This window comes from Pan troglodytes, chromosome 21 (assembly GCF_028858775.2).
Source record: "Pan troglodytes isolate AG18354 chromosome 21, NHGRI_mPanTro3-v2.0_pri, whole genome shotgun sequence".
Taxonomy (NCBI): Eukaryota; Metazoa; Chordata; class Mammalia; order Primates; family Hominidae; genus Pan; species Pan troglodytes.
In genome coordinates, this window is record NC_072419.2 from 11283303 (window position 1) to 11302231 (window position 18929).

At 42.7% G+C, this 18929-nt stretch overlaps 1 protein-coding gene and 1 long non-coding RNA gene across 7 annotated transcripts; one reads left to right on the forward strand and one right to left on the reverse strand.

The window, feature by feature from the left end:
* The first annotated feature begins 545 nt into the window (after nt 1–545).
* PRNP (prion protein) lies at nt 546–16035 on the forward strand. Of its 5 annotated transcripts, none has more exons than XM_009436630.5 (2): nt 546–951; nt 13656–16033. In XM_009436630.5, the coding sequence occupies exon 2, from the start codon at nt 13666–13668 to the stop codon at nt 14425–14427; it is 762 nt and encodes a 253-aa protein (XP_009434905.1). In that variant the 5' UTR covers nt 546–951; nt 13656–13665; the 3' UTR covers nt 14428–16033.
* An 877-nt stretch (nt 16036–16912) lies between these two features.
* LOC107969932 (uncharacterized) lies at nt 16913–18893 on the reverse strand. Of its 2 annotated transcripts, none has more exons than XR_001712101.3 (3): nt 18693–18893; nt 18335–18454; nt 16913–17333 (listed from the first exon to the last, which is right to left on the reverse strand). It is a non-coding gene; the product is annotated as an uncharacterized LOC107969932 (long non-coding RNA). The 2 variants fall into 2 exon arrangements; XR_001712100.3 differs by having other exon boundaries at nt 18667–18893.
* Between the last annotated feature and the right edge of the window lie 36 nt (nt 18894–18929).

Here is an 18929-nt window from a genome sequence, read left to right on the forward strand (position 1 = left end):
TCTCTTTCCTTACATGCTTCCTAAACCTCTCACCCAAAACTAGGAGACTAGATGTCCTATTTTCCCCACGGCATGCCTGGTTTACGCCCATTTCACTTTAAAAGTGCCCAATTTGGGTAATAATTTATAAGATCCCCCTGCCTCTAAATCCTGTCCTTCTATCACTTCATCCTTCACTCTCCTTTAAAATAAGACAGTTGTCAGCAGGAATCCTGGGCAAGAACACACCACCCTGTTTCATAGAAGATATCTCAGGTAATGTGCAAACAGGGGTTTTTAAACGGAGCACATTTTTCTCATTTGTTAATATCACCACCTAAATCATCTCTTGCCTAAAACAAGGAGTAGAAAGTGAATGAACGAAGGAACAGGTGATGGTCAGTGTCCTTTCTACGCCTCAAAATTTAAGAGTTTATGTGAAAATTCATAAATATTAATCTCAATCCAGGGTAAGCAAAATTTTTTGCTTTCCTCTTTAGAAATTTCTGGTTGCCAAAGTTCCAGAAATTGCTTCCTCATTCCCGAGCCTTTCATTTTCTCGATTTCTCCATTATGTAACGGGGAGCTGGAGCTTTGGGCCGAATTTCCAATTAAAGATGATTTTTACAGTCAATGAGCCACGTCAGGGAGCGATGGCACCCGCAGGCGGTATCAACTGATGCAAGTGTTCAAGCGAATCTCAACTCGTTTTTTCCGGTGACTCATTCCCGGCCCTGCTTGGCAGCGCTGCACCCTTTAACTTAAACCTCGGCCGGCCGCCCGCCGGGGGCACAGAGCGTGCGCCGGGCCGCGCGGCAATTGGTCCCCGCGCCGACCTCCGCCCGCGAGCGCCGCCGCTTCCCTTCCCCGCCCCGCGTCCCTCCCCCTCGGCCCCGCGCGTCGCCGGTCCTCCGAGCCAGTCGCTGACAGCCGCGGCGCCGCGAGCTTCTCCTCTCCTCACGACCGAGGCAGGTAAACGCCCGGGGTGGGAGGAACGCGGGCGGGGGCAGGCGAGCCGCGGGGGCCGAGTGAGGACCCCGGGCCTCGGGTCCCAGGCGCAAGGGTGCCCGGCCGGGCGGGGTCGGGACCCCAGTGAGGAGGGGCCGGGGGCTGCCCCGCGGGCGCGTGACGCGTCTCGGGCCTGCCCGGGTGCGCTGGTCTCGGCTCGGGTGAGGCGGCTTGGCTTCGCTTTTCAGGTTAGGAAAGCTCCCTTTACTCCGCGTGGGGGTGCTGGGGGAGCTGGCGGAGCCCCGTTAGGGAGGTCGGTGGCGCCGGGGTGTCTCAGCGCCCCCTGCACCCCGCGCGGGTCCGGCCCAGCGGGCGATCGCTGGCGCCCAGGGAACTCCGGGAGGGCCGCCAGCAGGCTCCGCAGGGCGCGGGGCGAGGAGGGGCGCCTGGGGGCCGCGGGGCTCGCGCTCCCCGCCCGTTGGCCGCCCCTCGGAGGCCGAGATCGGGGCCCAGAACGCCCCTTGGCAAGGCCTGGCGCTTCCGCGATGCCCAGAGGGTGCTTGGGGGGATGGAGAGAGGGGCGCCCGCCGGGGGAGTTCCGGGAGCCTCGGTGCCTCCCGCCGCAGCTGCAGCGTTCCTCCCGGGAGGCGGCCCAGCCCTTCATCCTCGCCGCCTGAGCTTCTCCGAGGGGGGCCGCAGCCTTGCGGCCGTCGCCACCGCCTGGAGAAGCGGCCCACGCGGACTGACGGGCGGGGGCGGGGCCTCGGGCCTCGGCGGGGGCGGGGTCCGGGGAGGCCCCACCCTCTGTTCTCCAGGGGCGGGGAGAGAGGAGCTGCAGGTCTGCGGCCTGGCCCCAGGTGCGATGGCGGACCCCAGCTTGGCCAGTCACATTCCTCCCAGTCCCCCTGGAGGGAGAACACTGGCCATGGGGGGGCTCCAAGGAACAACCAGCCTCGGATGACGACCCTTGGGTCACCGGTCTCCCCACCTGTGCGGCAGGCGCCTTCACGTTTCATTATTAAACAATGGGGAGAAATCCATGTTTACTGTCCTTTTTAAGGAATTTTTTGCTCTTCTCTTTGAGGTGGCTGTAGGAAATAGATTTTTTTTTTAACCTCCCAATTCCACCACGGTCACATCCATCCTCGCCATCGCAAAGCCACAGCTCTCCGTTTTTGTTTCCTAGCCTCCAGATTCTCACACAACACAGTGCAGTTTCACTGCTGTAATGATGAGGATCTTCATGGCCGCGTTATTTTCTTGTTCTGAGAGCATCACGGTTTAATTAGCAGTTCCCCATATGATTTGAAGTGTTTCCCGTTTCCTTAGGGAAAACTCCTGGTAGAATAGGATTAAGGATTTTTACAAATATAATTATCAAAAACATAGGAACAGGGAATTGGATAAATATGTTAAACTTCTGGAAAAATCAACAACGCTCTTAGATTTGTAGAAGAAAGGAAAAAATCACCAGTGGAAAGGAGCAATTTTACTTACACAAACACAGAGAAGGTCTTACAGTGAAAAAAAGCTAACCAGTAAGGGGAAAAGCAGGCAGAGGGGTAGGATGTGATTTGTATGTTATTTATATCTAACACAAGTCTTCCACACCGAAAGGACAATATTAAGATTATAATAGATAAATGGCAAAATGATGAGTCATTTACACAATAAAATGCAAATTAGAGCATGTTTGGGTTATCATTTTACATCTATTAAAATAACCAAAATAATTAATAGTAACAGCAACCCTTGCTGGAAGGTTGCCCAAAACTTGGCATTTTCAAGTGTCTGGGGAGGTGGCAGGGCTTTGGGGTCACAAAGATGGTTCTGCAGTCAATTTTGTGACCTTGGACAGGCTACCTAATTTCCTGATCCTCCTTTTGTCCATTCATAGAATGGAGGAAATGATAGCTACTTTCTGCGTCTGTATGTATGAGTTATTGGGGGCATTTCGAACCAGTGACAAACAGTTTGTTAAGCAATCTGGTGATGCATTAAGAAGCTGGAAGCTGTGACCCAGAAACCCCACTCCTGAGAACTTACCTGCAATGGAAGAAACAAACAAACAAAAACAGGCATGTATTCCTAGCAGAATGATCTAAAATTAGAACACCTGGAAAAGAGCCTAAATGTATAACACCAGGGCAGTAGCTAAGAAAATTATGACACATTAACTGAAATGAACATTATGTAACCATCAAAAATCATGATTTTGGAGCCTGTGATATGTGGGGAAAAACTGACAAGTAAAAAAGTGGGTTATTAACTGCACCTGCTTACTCTAACGTGAACGCAGATGTGAAAAATCTGAAAGGAAAAGCACAGAAAATGGACGTTTTCATTGAAATTGTCGGTGATCTTAATTTTCTTTTGGTGAATATATTGCTCTCACTAAGGACATTTAAAAAATAGTTCACAGGTTTTCATTTTTTAGATGAAATGGACCCACAGTTTTCTGTAAGAGAAAGGAGAGATTGTTATATTTGCTACTTAGAATAAACGATTTTTAGCCAACCTTGTTTCCTTTTTCAAATATTTTTCCATTTTTTTAGTTGATTAATGATTTAGTAATTTGTGTATTGGGTTTTTTTAAGAATCAGTTCTTAGATTCATTTATCAATTCTAGTTTTTTGTTGTTGTTTTTAAGGACTCCTGAATATTTTTCAAAACTGAACAATTTCAGCCATGTCTGAGCTTTCTGTCTTCCTGGAGGCACAAATCTAGTTTAGCTGAACCGCAACAGATTGTACATATCCTGCAGAACCTCTGTGGTCTTAGGAAGGTTGAAAGTCACCAAATGTCACAGAGTATGAGGGTCAGGAAAGGCTGTGATCACAAGCTCTTGATCCAGAGGCCACTTGGTTCCATCTGTATGACTCACACCTCATTGCATCATCATTTCTTGTAAAATCAGCTTAATTTTGCAGAGAAATGGCCACAGATTTTTAGAATTATGCTGAATTATGTAAGGGAGCAGCCATTTTAAAAATAATGTAATCAAATAACAATAATAACATAACAGAAGTTTCTGCACCACACTGACACTGAACATGGCTCTCAACCAACTAGCCAAACCAAGGTGAAAGATTCTCTGAACTTCAGTTTTAACTTACTTCGTCCATTCTCCCTTTTCAGATCTTATTTCTTCTTCCAAGGCAACTATATCCACTGTGAACTGCTGCATATTAAACATTCAAAACATGTCTGTATCTAACCCAGTGATGGCTACAGCATTATAAAATAACTCCTAAGTGAATAGTGTGTGCAGCAATTCTCACAGCTAGGAGAATTCTTTTTCTCAATGTGTTAACCATTCCTTTTTCTCCAACTGCATTCTACTTAAACTGTTACAGTATTGTGTGATCACTTTAAGGGAGGTAATCCTTCAGTGAAAAGCATTATAAATGTTGAAGATTAGACCCCTGAGGACCTAGCACTGAAGCCTGATCACGGGTGCCAATTCCCTGAGAAGCTTTTATAGATTCCCAAATCCCATCGCTAGGCACTCTCTGACTGGCTTGTGATGGATTCCAGCAATGTTGTTTTTTAAAAGCTCCTCAGGTAATTCTGATCATGGACCAGGTTGGGCACCCTTTGCTCTGTTCGGTTTGTGGTTTCTAGGTGCCAGTGAGAAACCCCTACCCCCAATTTTTGTGCAAAATTTTTTTCGGCTTACATCAAGTTCTTTGCGGACCTCAGAAAATTAAAATATAACAAGGGAATTTACTTAGCTCAGAAGAGACAAGGGACACTATGGGGTGAAGGTCGGGGGCTATTTGACATTTGCCCCTTCCCAATGTAACTAATTAAACTTGAAGTTGTAATGTGTTTTATGGGCTGGAAGGCTTTAGTGCCTATATTTAGATCTCAGCTCCAACACCTTGGACTCTTACAACCTTGGGATAAGTTCTTACTAGCTCTGACTCTCACTCCCCATCTATAAATGTGAATAAGATGAACGGGGTAATTTATAGATTTTTTGGTACCCTCTCTCTAGTTCCACTGTTTTGCCATTCTGCTCATGCACCAATGCCATGTGATCTTATTGTAGCTTTGCACTCTGACACCTGGCAGGCCAAGTGCACCCTGGATTATCTTCTCATTAAAAATTTTCTTCAGTCTTTTAAGTTTTGAGTATAATTTCATAATGTCTTTTACAATCTCTTTTGAATTCTTTTTCAAATTTATTTTTTTCTTTGACAGATAAGATTATATGTATTGTGTACAAAATTAGAAAGAGAGCTTTTCCTCTAAGATCTGAAACAAGACAAGAATGCTCACACGCACTAGTTCTGTTCAACATATGGTACTGCAAGTCCTAGCCAGGACAGTTAGACAAGAGAAAGAAATAAAGAGCATCCAAATTTGAAAGGAAAAAGTTAAATTGTTCCTATTTGGAGACGACATGATTTTACACTTATAAAACCCTAAAGACTCCACCAGAAAACCATTAGAACTAATAAATTCAGTAAAGTTGCAGGATACAAAATTAACATACAAAAATCAGTAGTGTTTCTCTATGCCAACAGTGAACTATCTGGAAAGAAATAAAAAGAAAGTGCCATTTACAATAGCTACAAAATAAATATTTCAGAATAAATTTAGCCAAGAAGGTGAAAGATCTCTACACTGAAAACTATAAAACACTGATGAAAGAAATTCAAGGAGACACAAATAGAAAGATAGCCCGTGCTCATGGGGGAATAATTAATGTTGTTAAAATGTCCATACTACCCAAAGTGATCTACAGATTCGATAGAATCCCTATCAAAATACCAATGACATTCTTCACAGAAATAGAAAAAACAATCCTAAAATTGGGTGAAGGTGGCATCTTTGTCTCGTTTCAGATCTAAGAGGAAAAGCTCTCAATTTTTCACCATTAAGTATGATGTTAGCTGTGACCTTGTCATATATGGCCTTTATTGTGTTGAGGTACAATGCTTCTACACCTAATTCATTGAGAGTTTTTATCATGAAAGAATGTTGAATTTTGTCAAACGCTTTTTCTGCATCTATTGAAATGATCCTATGGTTATTGTCTCACTCTGTTACTGTGATGTATCACACTTATTGATTTGTGTATGTTGAACCATCCTTGCATCCCTGGGATGAATCCCACTGTGTCATAGTAAATGATCTTTTTAATGAGCTGTTGAATTTGCTTTGCTAGAATTTTGTTAAGAATTTTTGCACCTATGTTCATCAGGGATATTGGCCTATACTGCCATTTTCTTGTATGTTTTTGTGGGACTTTGACATCAGGATAATGCTGGTTTCTCCTGTTATTTTCTAGTTTTATACCATCATGCTTAGAAAAAAAACTTGATACGATTTCAGTCTAATTAAGTTTGTTAAGATTTGTTTTATGGCCTAACATATGATCTATCTTGGAGAATGCTCCATGTGCTGTTAAGAAGAATGTGTATTCTGCAGCTGTTGGATGGAATGTCCTGTATTTGTCTGTTTGGATCCATTTGGTCTAAGTGAAGTGTAAGTCTGATGCCTCCTTATTTATTTTCTTTCTAAATCTCCTGTCCAAAAATCTAAGAGATCCAAAGCAAACAGGGGGTTATAAAATTACCTTTGAATTCTGACTGAAATTGTGTTTACTTTATAGATTATTTGCTGGTGACTTGGTATCTTTCAATATTGGTTTCCCGAACAAAAAACGTTGTATGTCTTTCTCTTTTTCCAGTCTTCTTTTAAGTCTCAGTAAAATTTTGTAGCTTGCCTACTACTTATTTTCAGGTTAAATCCTAGATATTTTCAATTTTTACTGCCATTATGAATGAATGTTTTTCCCCATGAAATGTTTAACTACAGCTGATTTAGGGACTCACTGAGTTTTGATTTGTTGATTTGAAAAACTACCACCCTGTTGAGCTCACATATTTATTCTAAGACATTTTTTGAGATTTTCCTGAATTTTCCAGGTAAAAAAATTATACCTAGGTGAATTTATAGAACAACCTAATAGCATAAAAGTAATAGATTTTTGTTCACCACATTAATGGGAATGCCTTTCCTCTTAAAATTATGATATCTTGGGCTTTGTGTTTGTGACAGCATTTCTTTATGATGGCAAGAGACTATCCTTCCAGTTCTATAGAAACGTTTTAAAAATAGCTTAAATTTTTAAAAATTTAGGAATGATATTAATTTTCATTGAAAACTTTTCAACATCTGAAGAAAATCTTTTTTTCTTCCTAACCTATTTATAGAGCTCCTGATTTTCAACCATTCTTGTATTCCTAAGATAATCCTTATTGGTCATAATGTATTCTTCTTTTACTAAACTGTTAAAATAAGTTGGGTGCTGTTTTTTTAGATTTTGGCACCTGTGTGAGAGGAGAGTGCCATGGCAGGGTGGCTAAGTGTGCCCACCTGTGTACTAGCATTTGAATTTTGGCCCTTTATCCCATTGGCTCTAAATACTACATCTCAGGTGAAGACGCCCAAATGTTTGTCTCTACTGAGTTACAGATTCCTATAACAATTGCTTAAATTGATACTCCCACTTGAATGTCTCATAGGCGTGGCAAAGTTTATATGTCTATACTGAAACTCTTGGTTTTCTCTCTCAGGCATGACCCTCCACCAGTTTGTCCTATTTCAGTAGATGGCATCACCGCCATCTCCCTGGTTGTGGAAGTCCCAGACTCGGGCAACTCTCACTCCTCCATCCACTCAACCAGCAAGTCTTATTGGCTCTTTCTGTAAAATATGTCTCATTTATTCACAGCCTGCTAGCTGCATGGACTGCATCCCAGGCCACGCCACCATCTTCCTGCAGCAGTTTCTTAACTGGCCTCTCCATTCCCTTTCTTGTCCCACTAAATTTTCTTCTATTTAAGAAAAAATGTTTTGTAGACATGGGGTTTCACCATGTTGCCCAGGCTGGTCTCAAACTCCTGGGCTCAAGCAATCCTCCTGCCTGAGCTTCCCAAAGTGCTGGGATTATAGGCTTGAGCTGAGCTTTTGAAAAAACATTCTATGATGTTACTCTCCTACTAAGACCCTTTAATGGCTCCCCACTGCTTTCAGAGGAAAATAGAAATTTCTCTCTGTGGACCATGAGGCCCTCATGATCTGACCCTCACCACCTCCCTAGTCTTAGCAGTCCACCTGCCACTGTCTCATGGGGCTCCACAGATTTGATCTCCTTTTTGGTCCTTAAGCCCACCAAGCTAAGTATCTTATTCAAAACTGTGTCCTCAGCCCCTAGCACAATTCTTGACCCTTAGAATTCTGACACTTGAAATGTGTGTTAAGCTAATCAATAAATTATTGTGCCAGGCTTGGTGGCACAATAATGTGTTGTGCGTCACCTATACATAGCTGTGGCTCACACCTGTAATCCCAGCACTTTGGGAGGCTGAGGCCTGCAGATTGGTTGAGCCCAGGAATTTGAGACCAGCCTGGGCAACATGGCAAGACCCCATCACTACTAAAAATACAAAAAAAAAAAAAACCAGGCGTGGTGGTGCATACCTGTGGTCCCAGCTACTCAGGAGGATCACTTGAGCCCACTGGGTGGAGGTTGCAGAGAGCTGAGATCATGCCACTACACTTTGGCCTGGGTAAGACCCTGTCTCAAAAAAAAAAAAAAAAAGGTTATGGTACTGTAAATATTATATTACAGTGTATAATTTTTGACAGCTTTTTTTCTCCATTTCTTCTATGGTTATTGGTCAGTTCTAGTCTTCTATTTTTTTTTTTTAAGCTGACACATACTGGCTGGGCATGGTGGCTCACACCTGTAATCTCAGCACTTTGGGAGGCCAAGACAGGAAGATCTCTTGAGCCCAGAAGTTTGAGGTGAGCCTGGGCAACAAAGCAAGACCCCATCTCTACCAGAAAAGAAACAACAACAAAAAGAAACTGGCACATACTAGTTATTCCATAAATATTTCTTAAATGAATTAATTCTAAAGTTGATTTTTATAATTTATATCTTAATAGAAAGACAATCCATCTCAGAGATATTTTTATTCATTAAGGAAAGTTGCATATAATAATTTATTATCCTTTTAAAGCATTCTCTAAGGCTATTTCCCCTTATAGAGATATGTTTTCTAGTGATGTGTGTATGTTACATTTTCAAATAACTCTTAATTTTATTTAGAAATTCCACATTTTTGTGGGTTTTATTTATTAAATTCGATTTTCATCTCTATTATTAATTTATAACTATGACAGTTTATTTTGAAGTTTTCTGTTTTCTTCCTTTTGAGTTGAATAATCATTTACTTTATTTTACTTCTTCTATTCAGTTGTATTATCCATGTTCCTCTGATAGCCATGTAGGTTCCAAATCCTCACATTTTTCAACTTCTTTAAAAGATTTTTTTTGTGCTATCCTGATAAGCATTAAGTGTTATATCATTTTTTAATTTTTATTATATTCTTAATGATTTTGATTATCTTTTTCTATCCTTTTGGTTTTCTCTCTTAGGTAAATGATCAGTTATATCTTTTGGCCATTTTTTTCTGTTGGAATTACTGTCTCTTACTGCTCTGTAAGGATTCCTTGCAAGTTCTAGAAATGAATCCTCTGTTGATTTTAAGTACTAAAGTCCCCTTTACCATTGTGTACTCTTTCTATTAACTTTGTCCAGAGTCAGCTTTATCGTGCTGAACAAGAATCTTTAAATTCTAATTTTTTTTTTTTTAATGTTTAAGTTCAAGGGTATAAGTGCAGGTTTGTTCCATAGGTAAACTTGTGTCTTGGGGGTTTGTCATACAGATTATTTCATCACTCAGGTACTAAGCCTAGTACCCATTAGTTATTTTTCCTGATCCTCTCCCTCCCCCAGCCCTCCGATAGGCCCTAGTGTGTGTTGTTCCTCTGCATGCGTCCATGTGTTCTTATCATTTAGGTCCCACTTATAAATGAGAACATGTAGAATTTGGTTTTCTGTTCCTGTGTCAGTTTGCATATCCCTGCAAAGAACATGATCTCGTTCTTTTCTGGGGCTGCATAGTATTCGATAGCATATATGTACCACACTTTCATTATCCCATCTATCACTGATGGGCATTTAGGTTGATTCCATGTCTTTGCTATTGTGGATAGTTTTGCAATGAACATACACGTGCATGTGTCTTTGTAATAGGATGATTTATATTCCTTTGGGTATATACCTAGTAGTGGGATTGCTGGGTCTAATGATATTTCCGTCTTTAGGTTTTTGAGGATGTAATCAAATTCATCAATTATTTGCCTTGTGGTTTGTGCTTTTTGTTTAAAAAGTTCTTTCCCCATTCCTCCAGGTCACAAAGACATTTGCCATATTTTCCTCTTCTAGCGCCAAACTTGTACCTTTCACATGTAAGTCTTGGATCCATCTAGAGTTCACTTTTGTATGTAGTTAGGGATCTAGTTTTCTTTTTCTTGTTTCCCAGAAGCATGAAACCTTCCTCCTTTATTGATTTGTGGTGCCCATGTCAGCACACATCAAGTCCCAGTTAAAGTGTATCTACGTGGGTTTCTCCCTCAACTTGCTTTTCTGTTTCCTTTGGTCTCTCCGTCTATTCCTAAGCTTTACCGTCCAGTCTTCGTCACTGGTTTTGTAGTGATTTCATGTCTGCTTTGGCAGATTCCCTCCTCTTTACACTTTTTTTTTTAAGGTTGACCTTATTATTCATGGACATTTTCTTCCCCATAGAAGTTTACTGAACTTCTCAAAAAATTGAGATTACCTGGAATTTTAACTGGCATTTTATTGAAACTACCAGTTCATTTAGGATAATGGACATCTTTATAATACTGAGTTATCGCCATCAAGACCATGGAATGCCTCTCCATTTTTTTCAGACCATCTTCTATGTTCTCTGTATAATGTGTCACCCATCAGAAGTCTTTTCTTAGTTAAGTCAATTCCTAGACGCTTTACAGTTTGGTTGTTACTTTGAATATCTATATTTTCTTCTGGTCAGTTATTGCTACTGTAGAGGAATGCCGTTGGTTTTCGTAGGCTGACCTTCAGTCCCACAACCTTGCACTCTAGCATTGGTTCTCATGTTATCCCTGTTATTCTGTTGGATTTTCTATGTGCATGATCACACTAATTGCAAATAGTGTCAGCTAGAGCACTTTCCTTGCCATTCTTACGCCTGTTACTTCTTTGCATATGGCCTTGGACAGCACCTTGAGTCCCATGACAATGGATGTCCCTGTTGTATTTCTGAGTGTATTCTTAGCATTCTTCTTAGTAATAAACAGGTATTGACCATTACCATATACTTAATAGGATATCTTGAAATATGCCAGAGGACTAGGCCACTACTTGACTGGTGACAGAGAGTATCTCAGATGTATAGGCCCCCAGACATGCCAGTGTCCTCTCTCACCACCCATCTCCACTCCAAAGTTGTCTGGCCTCACCCACCTTCTGTGCCTGGATCTTCTCCTCTGTGCTTCTCTCACTATGCCATGTCCTCGCCTATTCAGGTGTCTCTAAGAACTCATAGATCCTTAACGCTTACAGCTTTAAATGAGGCACATTCAAAGCCCGACTCAGTGTCATTCCCTGCAGTCTCCTCTTCCTCCCATCTTACCCATTTCAGGTAATATCTCCAGCCAGCCAGAGTCTACTGCAGTAGCTGGCACATGAAATAAATGTTTATTTAACTGAATTGAAAATGTTAGCTGGCCATTGTCAAAAATACTATTTTATAAATTTATAAATATGGTTCTCTTTGTATATCCATTATAAATATTTAGTATTTAGTTTGATTATTCCTTATGCTTTATAACATGTGTTTTCCCATTCATTCATTTATCCAGCATTTATTTTGCATGTCTATGGGTCAAGCGCTCTGTCTAGGAACACTGCTGTGAACAAAACCAAACTCCCGCCCTAAAGGAGCCTGCAGTCCCGTGGAGAACATGAATAATAAGCACAGAGGAAATAACATAATATCTCAAGTAGCTGTAACTGCTCCAGAGAATAATGAAGCCAGGAAAGGGGGTGGGCTAGGGGGTGCTGTTTTAGGTAGAGTGATGGGAAGAGCCCCACTGAGCAAACTTTAGCCACATGAGTAGCTGGAAGAAAAGCCTTCTAGGACCAGGGAACAGCAAGTGCAACAGCCCTGAGACAGGATGGGCTTGTCAGTTTGAGGAGCAGTGGGAGGCCTGAACCAGGTCACATGGGGCCCAGCCAGTATGGCCACGACTTTGTGTTTTATCCAGAGTACAAAGGAGCCTCACTGAGGGACAAGGGAAGTGGCATGATGTGACCCGCATATTAAAAGGAGAGCGCTCAATGGCAGCCAGGGGAGGAGCAGGGAGGCTGGTTGGGAGGCTGTTGAAGGAATCAGGTGAGAAGTGATGGAAGCACCGAATAAGATGGTCATGTTGGAAAAATTGAGAAGCTGAGGTGCTTAGCATTGATTTTCAAGGTAGAGCTACTGAGATTTGCTGATAGATCCAATGTATGCTGGGAGAGAAAATTCAGTCACTCTAGAGCATGGCTGGATTTGTCACCCATTGCAGCGAATGGAGAAGGTGCTGACATAAAAGCCCTTTAGACTGAAAGCTACTGACTGAGGGGATGGTGCCCTAGTTTGATTTCCTGGGGTGTATGAGTAGCAGGGAGGCCAAGAGCTGGGCCTCACGAGATCGTGGGGACTACATCAGGGAAGCAGGCCTGCAAAGAACCTGCCCCACAGACCCCCACCTAAAAGAGCCTCCAAAAACCCTAACTGGCATGACCTGAGTACTTTAACTCTGCTTGTAACTTTCAAATATATTTTGATTTGCTTATGACCACCAAGGCAACACTTCCCATTTCAATAATGTTAGTAGAAACATAAACAGGATGTTAATTTATTTATTTGATAATTCTTTTTATGAATATTATCCAGTTTAATCATTAGCTCTGAAGGAGATGAAAAATAATTTTCTAATTTTTAGAAAAATTTGCAGCTAATTGGGTGATAAAGGTAAGGGGTTTCTGAGTTCACAAAAATGTTCTAAAATTGACAACAGTTACGGTTGCACGTTTCATTAAATGTACTAAAAACCATTGAACTGTACATGGTATATGGTGAATTATATGGTATGTGAATTATATCTCAACAAGCTAGGTATTGTTTTTTTAAAAACTAAAAAAAGGAGAAAGAGAGAGAGAAAAACAATTGCAGATCATCCCAGCACTGAGGACAAGACTAACTTCAGTGTTCCAGTATATGCCATTATAGGTTTTACGGCACACAGTGATGATTTGGAGCCTATGATTTGACCTAGGGTACAGCAGGTACTGTTTAGCAATCATTTTACTATTGTCATAGGTCTCTGCTCTTGGAGCTAAGTGCCCAGGGTAAATGAGATCTTTAATTTGAAAAGAGATTTTTGATTTGATGAATGTACATTCTCCAAAGGGTCATAAATTGTCATTCTGGATGTTTGATCTGTTTGTTGTTTTGGTACAAAAATTAGAAGAGAATAATTCACTCATAAAATGTTAAATAATGAACTAAAATTCATTCATCAAGTCCATAACTTAGGGTCACATTTGTCCTTGGAGCAGGAGAAAGAGTTGTGTTCACCCTTTTCTTACTTTTGCTTTTGTCCTAAGTGCTTCAGAGAAGTACAGGGTGGCAACAGTGTTTCTACTGAGCAGCTGATACCATTGCTATGCACTCATTCATTATGCAGGAAACATTTAGTAATTTCAACATAAATATGGGACTCTGACGTTCTCCTCTTCATTTTGCAGAGCAGTCATCATGGCGAACCTTGGCTGCTGGATGCTAGTTCTCTTTGTGGCCACATGGAGTGACCTGGGCCTCTGCAAGAAGCGCCCGAAGCCTGGAGGATGGAACACTGGGGGCAGCCGATACCCGGGGCAGGGCAGCCCTGGAGGCAACCGCTACCCACCTCAGGGCGGTGGTGGCTGGGGGCAGCCTCATGGTGGTGGCTGGGGGCAGCCTCATGGTGGTGGCTGGGGGCAGCCCCATGGTGGTGGCTGGGGACAGCCTCATGGTGGTGGCTGGGGTCAAGGAGGTGGCACCCACAGTCAGTGGAACAAGCCGAGTAAGCCAAAAACCAACATGAAGCACATGGCTGGTGCTGCAGCAGCTGGGGCAGTGGTGGGGGGCCTTGGCGGCTACATGCTGGGAAGTGCCATGAGCAGGCCCATCATACATTTTGGCAGTGACTATGAGGACCGTTACTATCGTGAAAACATGCACCGTTACCCCAACCAAGTGTACTACAGGCCCATGGATCAGTACAGCAGCCAGAACAACTTTGTGCACGACTGCGTCAATATCACGATCAAGCAGCACACGGTCACCACAACCACCAAGGGGGAGAACTTCACCGAGACCGACGTTAAGATGATGGAGCGCGTGGTTGAGCAGATGTGTATCACCCAGTACGAGAGGGAATCTCAGGCCTATTATCAGAGAGGATCGAGCATGGTCCTCTTCTCCTCTCCACCTGTGATCCTCCTGATCTCTTTCCTCATCTTCCTGATAGTGGGATGAGGAAGGTCTTCCTGTTTTCACCATCTTTCTAATCTTTTTCCAGCTTGAGGGAGGCGGTATCCACCTGCAGCCCTTTTAGTGGTGGTGTCTCACTCTTTCTTCTCTCTTTGTCCCGGATAGGCTAATCAATACCCTTGGCACTGATGGGCACTGGAAAACATAGAGTAGACCTGAGATGCTAGTCAAGCCCCCTTTGATTGAGTTCATCATGAGCCGTTGCTAATGCCAGGCCAGTAAAAGTATAACAGCAAATAACCATTGGTTAATCTGGACTTGTTTTTGGACTTAGTGCAACAGGTTGAGGCTAAAACAAATCTCAGAACAGTCTGAAATACCTTTGCCTGGATACCTCTGGCTCCTTCAGCAGCTAGAGCTCAGTATACTAATGTCCTATCTTAGTAGAGATTTCATAGCTATTTAGAGATATTTTCCGTTTTAAGAAAACCCGACAACATTTCTGCCAGGTTTGTTAGGAGGCCACATGATACTTATTCAAAAAATTCCTAGAAATTCTTAGCTCTTGGGATGCAGGCTCAGCCCACTGGAGCATGAGCTCTGTGTCTACCGAGAACTGGGGTGATGTTTTACTTTTCACAGTATGGGCTACACAGCAGCTGTTCAACAAGAGTAAATATTGTCACAACACTGAACCTCTGGCTAGAGGACATATTCACAGTGAATATAACTGTAACATATATGAAAGGCTTCTGGGACTTGAAATCAAATGTTTGGGAATGGTGCCCTTGGAGGCAACCTCCCACTTTAGATGTTTAAAGGACGCTATATGTGGCATTCCTTTCTTTAAACTATAGGTAATTAAGGCAGCTGAAAAGTAAATTGCCTTCTAGACACTGAAGGCAAATCTCCTTTGTCCATTTACCTGGAAACCAGAATGATCTTGACATACAGGAGAGCTGCGGTCATGAAAGCACCATCATCATAGAGGATGATGTGATTGAAAAATGGTCAGCGTGCAAAGAAAAGAACTGCTTGCATTTCTTCATTTCTGTCTCATAATTGTCAAAAACCAGAATTAGGTCAAGTTCATAGTTTCTGTAATTGGCTTTTGAATCAAAGAATAGGGAGACAATCTAAAAAATATCTTAGGTTGGAGATGACAGAAATATGATTGATTTGAAGTGGAAAAAGAAATTCTGTTAATGTTAATTAAAGTAAAATTATTCCCTGAATTGTTTGATATTGTCACCTAGCAGATATGTATTACTTTTCTGCAATGTTATTATTGGCTTGCACTTTGTGAGTATTCTATGTAAAAATATATATGTATATAAAATATATATTGCATAGGACAGACTTAGGAGTTTTGTTTAGAGCAGTTAACATCTGAAGTGTCTAATGCATTAACTTTTGTAAGGTACTGAATACTTAATATGTGGGAAACCCTTTTGCGTGGTCCTTAGGCTTACAATGTGCACTGAATCGTTTCATATAAGAATCCAAAGTGGACACCATTAACAGGTCTTTGAAATATGCATGTACTTTATATTTTCTATATTTGTAACTTTGCATGTTCTTGTTTTGTTATATAAAAAAATTGTAAATGTTTAATATCTGACTGAAATTAAACGAGCGAAGATGAGCACCACCTCCCGTGTCTGCAGTTGTATTTCCTGGTGCTTGCCCTGTGTTGGGGACTGTTTTGGGGGTTAATCTGAGCCAAGTGGTGCTTTCTGTCCTCCCTTCTCAAGTGATGGCCGATGGTTCACGCACTTCCCCCTGTTCCTGCCCTTGTCCTCACTTCCCAGTCACCCACTAGTTCATCTCTGCGGCTTTTGCATTTTCTCCACAAGCATCTAAGTGGGCTTAGCACTGGTAAACTGCAAAGGCACTATTGCAGCAGGAGGAACAGTCTGGGAGCTTTTTATCAGTCCTGGATTTAGAAATAGATTTTCTTGATTAAAATGAAAATTAACAAGCTCTAAAGAACTGTTGACCCTTGAACTACACAGGGATTAGAGGCACTGACCTGCTGCACAGTCGAAAATCTGCAGAGAAGTTTTGTTTTTTGTTTTTTGTTTTTTTTTGAGAGGAGTCTTGCTCTGTCATCCAGGCTGGAGTACAGTGGCGTGATCTCGGCTCACTGCAACCTCCGCCTCCCGGGTTCAGGCGATTCTCCTGCCTCAGCCTCCTGAGTAGCTGGGACTACAGGCATATGCCACCATGCCCGGCTAATTTTTGTATTTTTAGTAGAGATGGAGTTTCACCATATTGGCCAGGCTGTTCTCAAACTTGGCCTCAAGTGATCTGCTCGCCTCAGCCACCCAAAGTGCTAGGATTACAAGCGTGAGCCACCGCGCCCGGCCTGCATAGAACTTTTAACTCCCCCAAAACTTAATTGCTAATAGATTAATTGCCTGCTGTTGGCTGGAAGCCTTACCAATAACGTAAACAGTTGGTTAACACATATTTCGCATGTCATATATACTATATACTGTATTCTTACCATAAAGTAAGTTAGAGAAAATGTTGTTAAAACAATGAGGAAGGAAAAGTATATTTACTATTCACTGACTGGAAGTGGATCATCATAAAGATCTTCACCTCATCATCCTCACATTGAGGAAGGCTGAGGAGGAAGGGGAGAGGTTGGTCTTGCTGTCTCCTGGGTGGCAGAGGCAGAAGAAAATCTGTCTCGTGGACTCAGTTCCAACCCGTGGTGTTCAAGGGTCCCCTGTACCTGCTTTATGCACCCCAAATCAGGCTCTAAAATAGTCTCAGGTCCTGTGAGCCTTAGTGACACACTCTTCTCAGATTCAATCCCTTTGATCTGAAAGGTGACTTTGATTTGTCATAATCTTCCAACTCATTCTCTACATGTTTCGACGCACCAGCACTGTGATGTTCTTGGTTATCCTTGGCAGAAGTTTTCTCCTGCAACTAATTTGCTAAAGGCAGGGGGTAATCAGAAGTGACAGTGGTTGAAATCACAGGCCAATATCTTAGCAAACGTCTGTGTTGTAAATGGAGGAGTGCCTCTGGTGGGGTCTTCAAGGATCACTCCAGCCTGGCTAGGGAAACTCTAGGGGAGAGGCACTTGAAATTATTGTACTCATAGGTCCTAGAGAGGGAGGCATGTCATGCCAAGCAGGGGGCTGGATTGGAGGCGTGCCCAGGGATTGGGTGCAACTCAGCGTGTATGACACAGAAAGAGAGAGAACCCCCGGGCAAGTGCCTTTACTGGGAGCCAGGATGGAGGACACAAGCACAAGGTGTAAGGGGATCTCACTGGTGTGTTTGAATGTCACTAAGTCACAGTCAGGGGAAGACAAGAAGTGGAACTTGTGGCAGGGACCAGCCTTATTACACTGGCACCTGGTTACCTGGACAGGGTGCCCACTGCCTATTTGTAGGATGTCAAGGTATCAGGAAAATATGAAGTTTTTAAAAATTTACAATATAATGCCAACCTCCTACAGTGATCAGAGGATCAGCTTTGTATTAAAGATGGAAAGATACCAACCAACTCCTTGAAACCTCATCACCCACAAAACTACTAAAACAGAAAGAATGACAAATACAATTCTCGGCCAGGCACAGTTGCTCACGCCTGTAATCCCTGCACTTTGGGAGGCCGAGGCAGGCAGATCACTTGAGGTCAGGAGTTCAAGACCAGCCTGGCCAACATGGTGAAACCCCCATCCCTACTAAAAATACAAAAAATTAGCTGGGTGTGGTGGCGCATGCCTGTAATCCCAGCTACTCAGGAGGCTGAGGCAGGAGAATCGCTTATAACCGGGAGGCAGAGGCTGCAGTGAGCCGAGATCCCGCCATTGCACTCCAGCCTGGCAGTAAGAGCGGAACTCCGTCTCAAAAAAATAAAATAAAATAAACTTTTCATTACCTGCCTATAATAATTTCTCAAAAAGAGTCAACTGAGGAGACTTACAGTGTTCGAAGCATAGCTACTTGTAGGACCAGAGTGAATAATATCCACCTGTATCTTTCCCAGGCCTCATGTTTCCTTTGTTATTTCAAACTTGTGTGAGTCATGCAAAAGGAATTCTTACTAAAAAGGAAAAGAAAAAAAATTTAAAATGACCAGCATAAACATAATTGAGTTCAATCCCCCAGAAAGGGTTATTCGGAGAACAGCCAGGTGCTGCCCTTGTTTTTCCCCCTCCCCATCTGGGGCTAAGACCAAAAGGGGTCTGTCTTTGGAGGGAAATCTGGGTCTGTACAGCTTCCCACCCTAAGGGGAGCCTTAATCCCAGCCAGAACCTGAGCTTCTCCAGGCAAGGCCTGACCTTGCCGACTGATCTAAGCATTCTGCGCTTCATTTTCACCCAAGAAAGGTGACTTCCTCCTGGCTGGGGGACTCCTCCCCTAGGACTCAGCTCATTCTGAACTAATAACCGCGTATGTCCATCCTTTGTTCCGTTCTTTGAGTCCCACCCATGTTCTTCAGGAAAGCTGCAGCTGGTCCACGTGCCTTGCCTGTGCTTCTGTAGAACTACCCCTCCCTTCTCTGCCTGCAGCAGGGC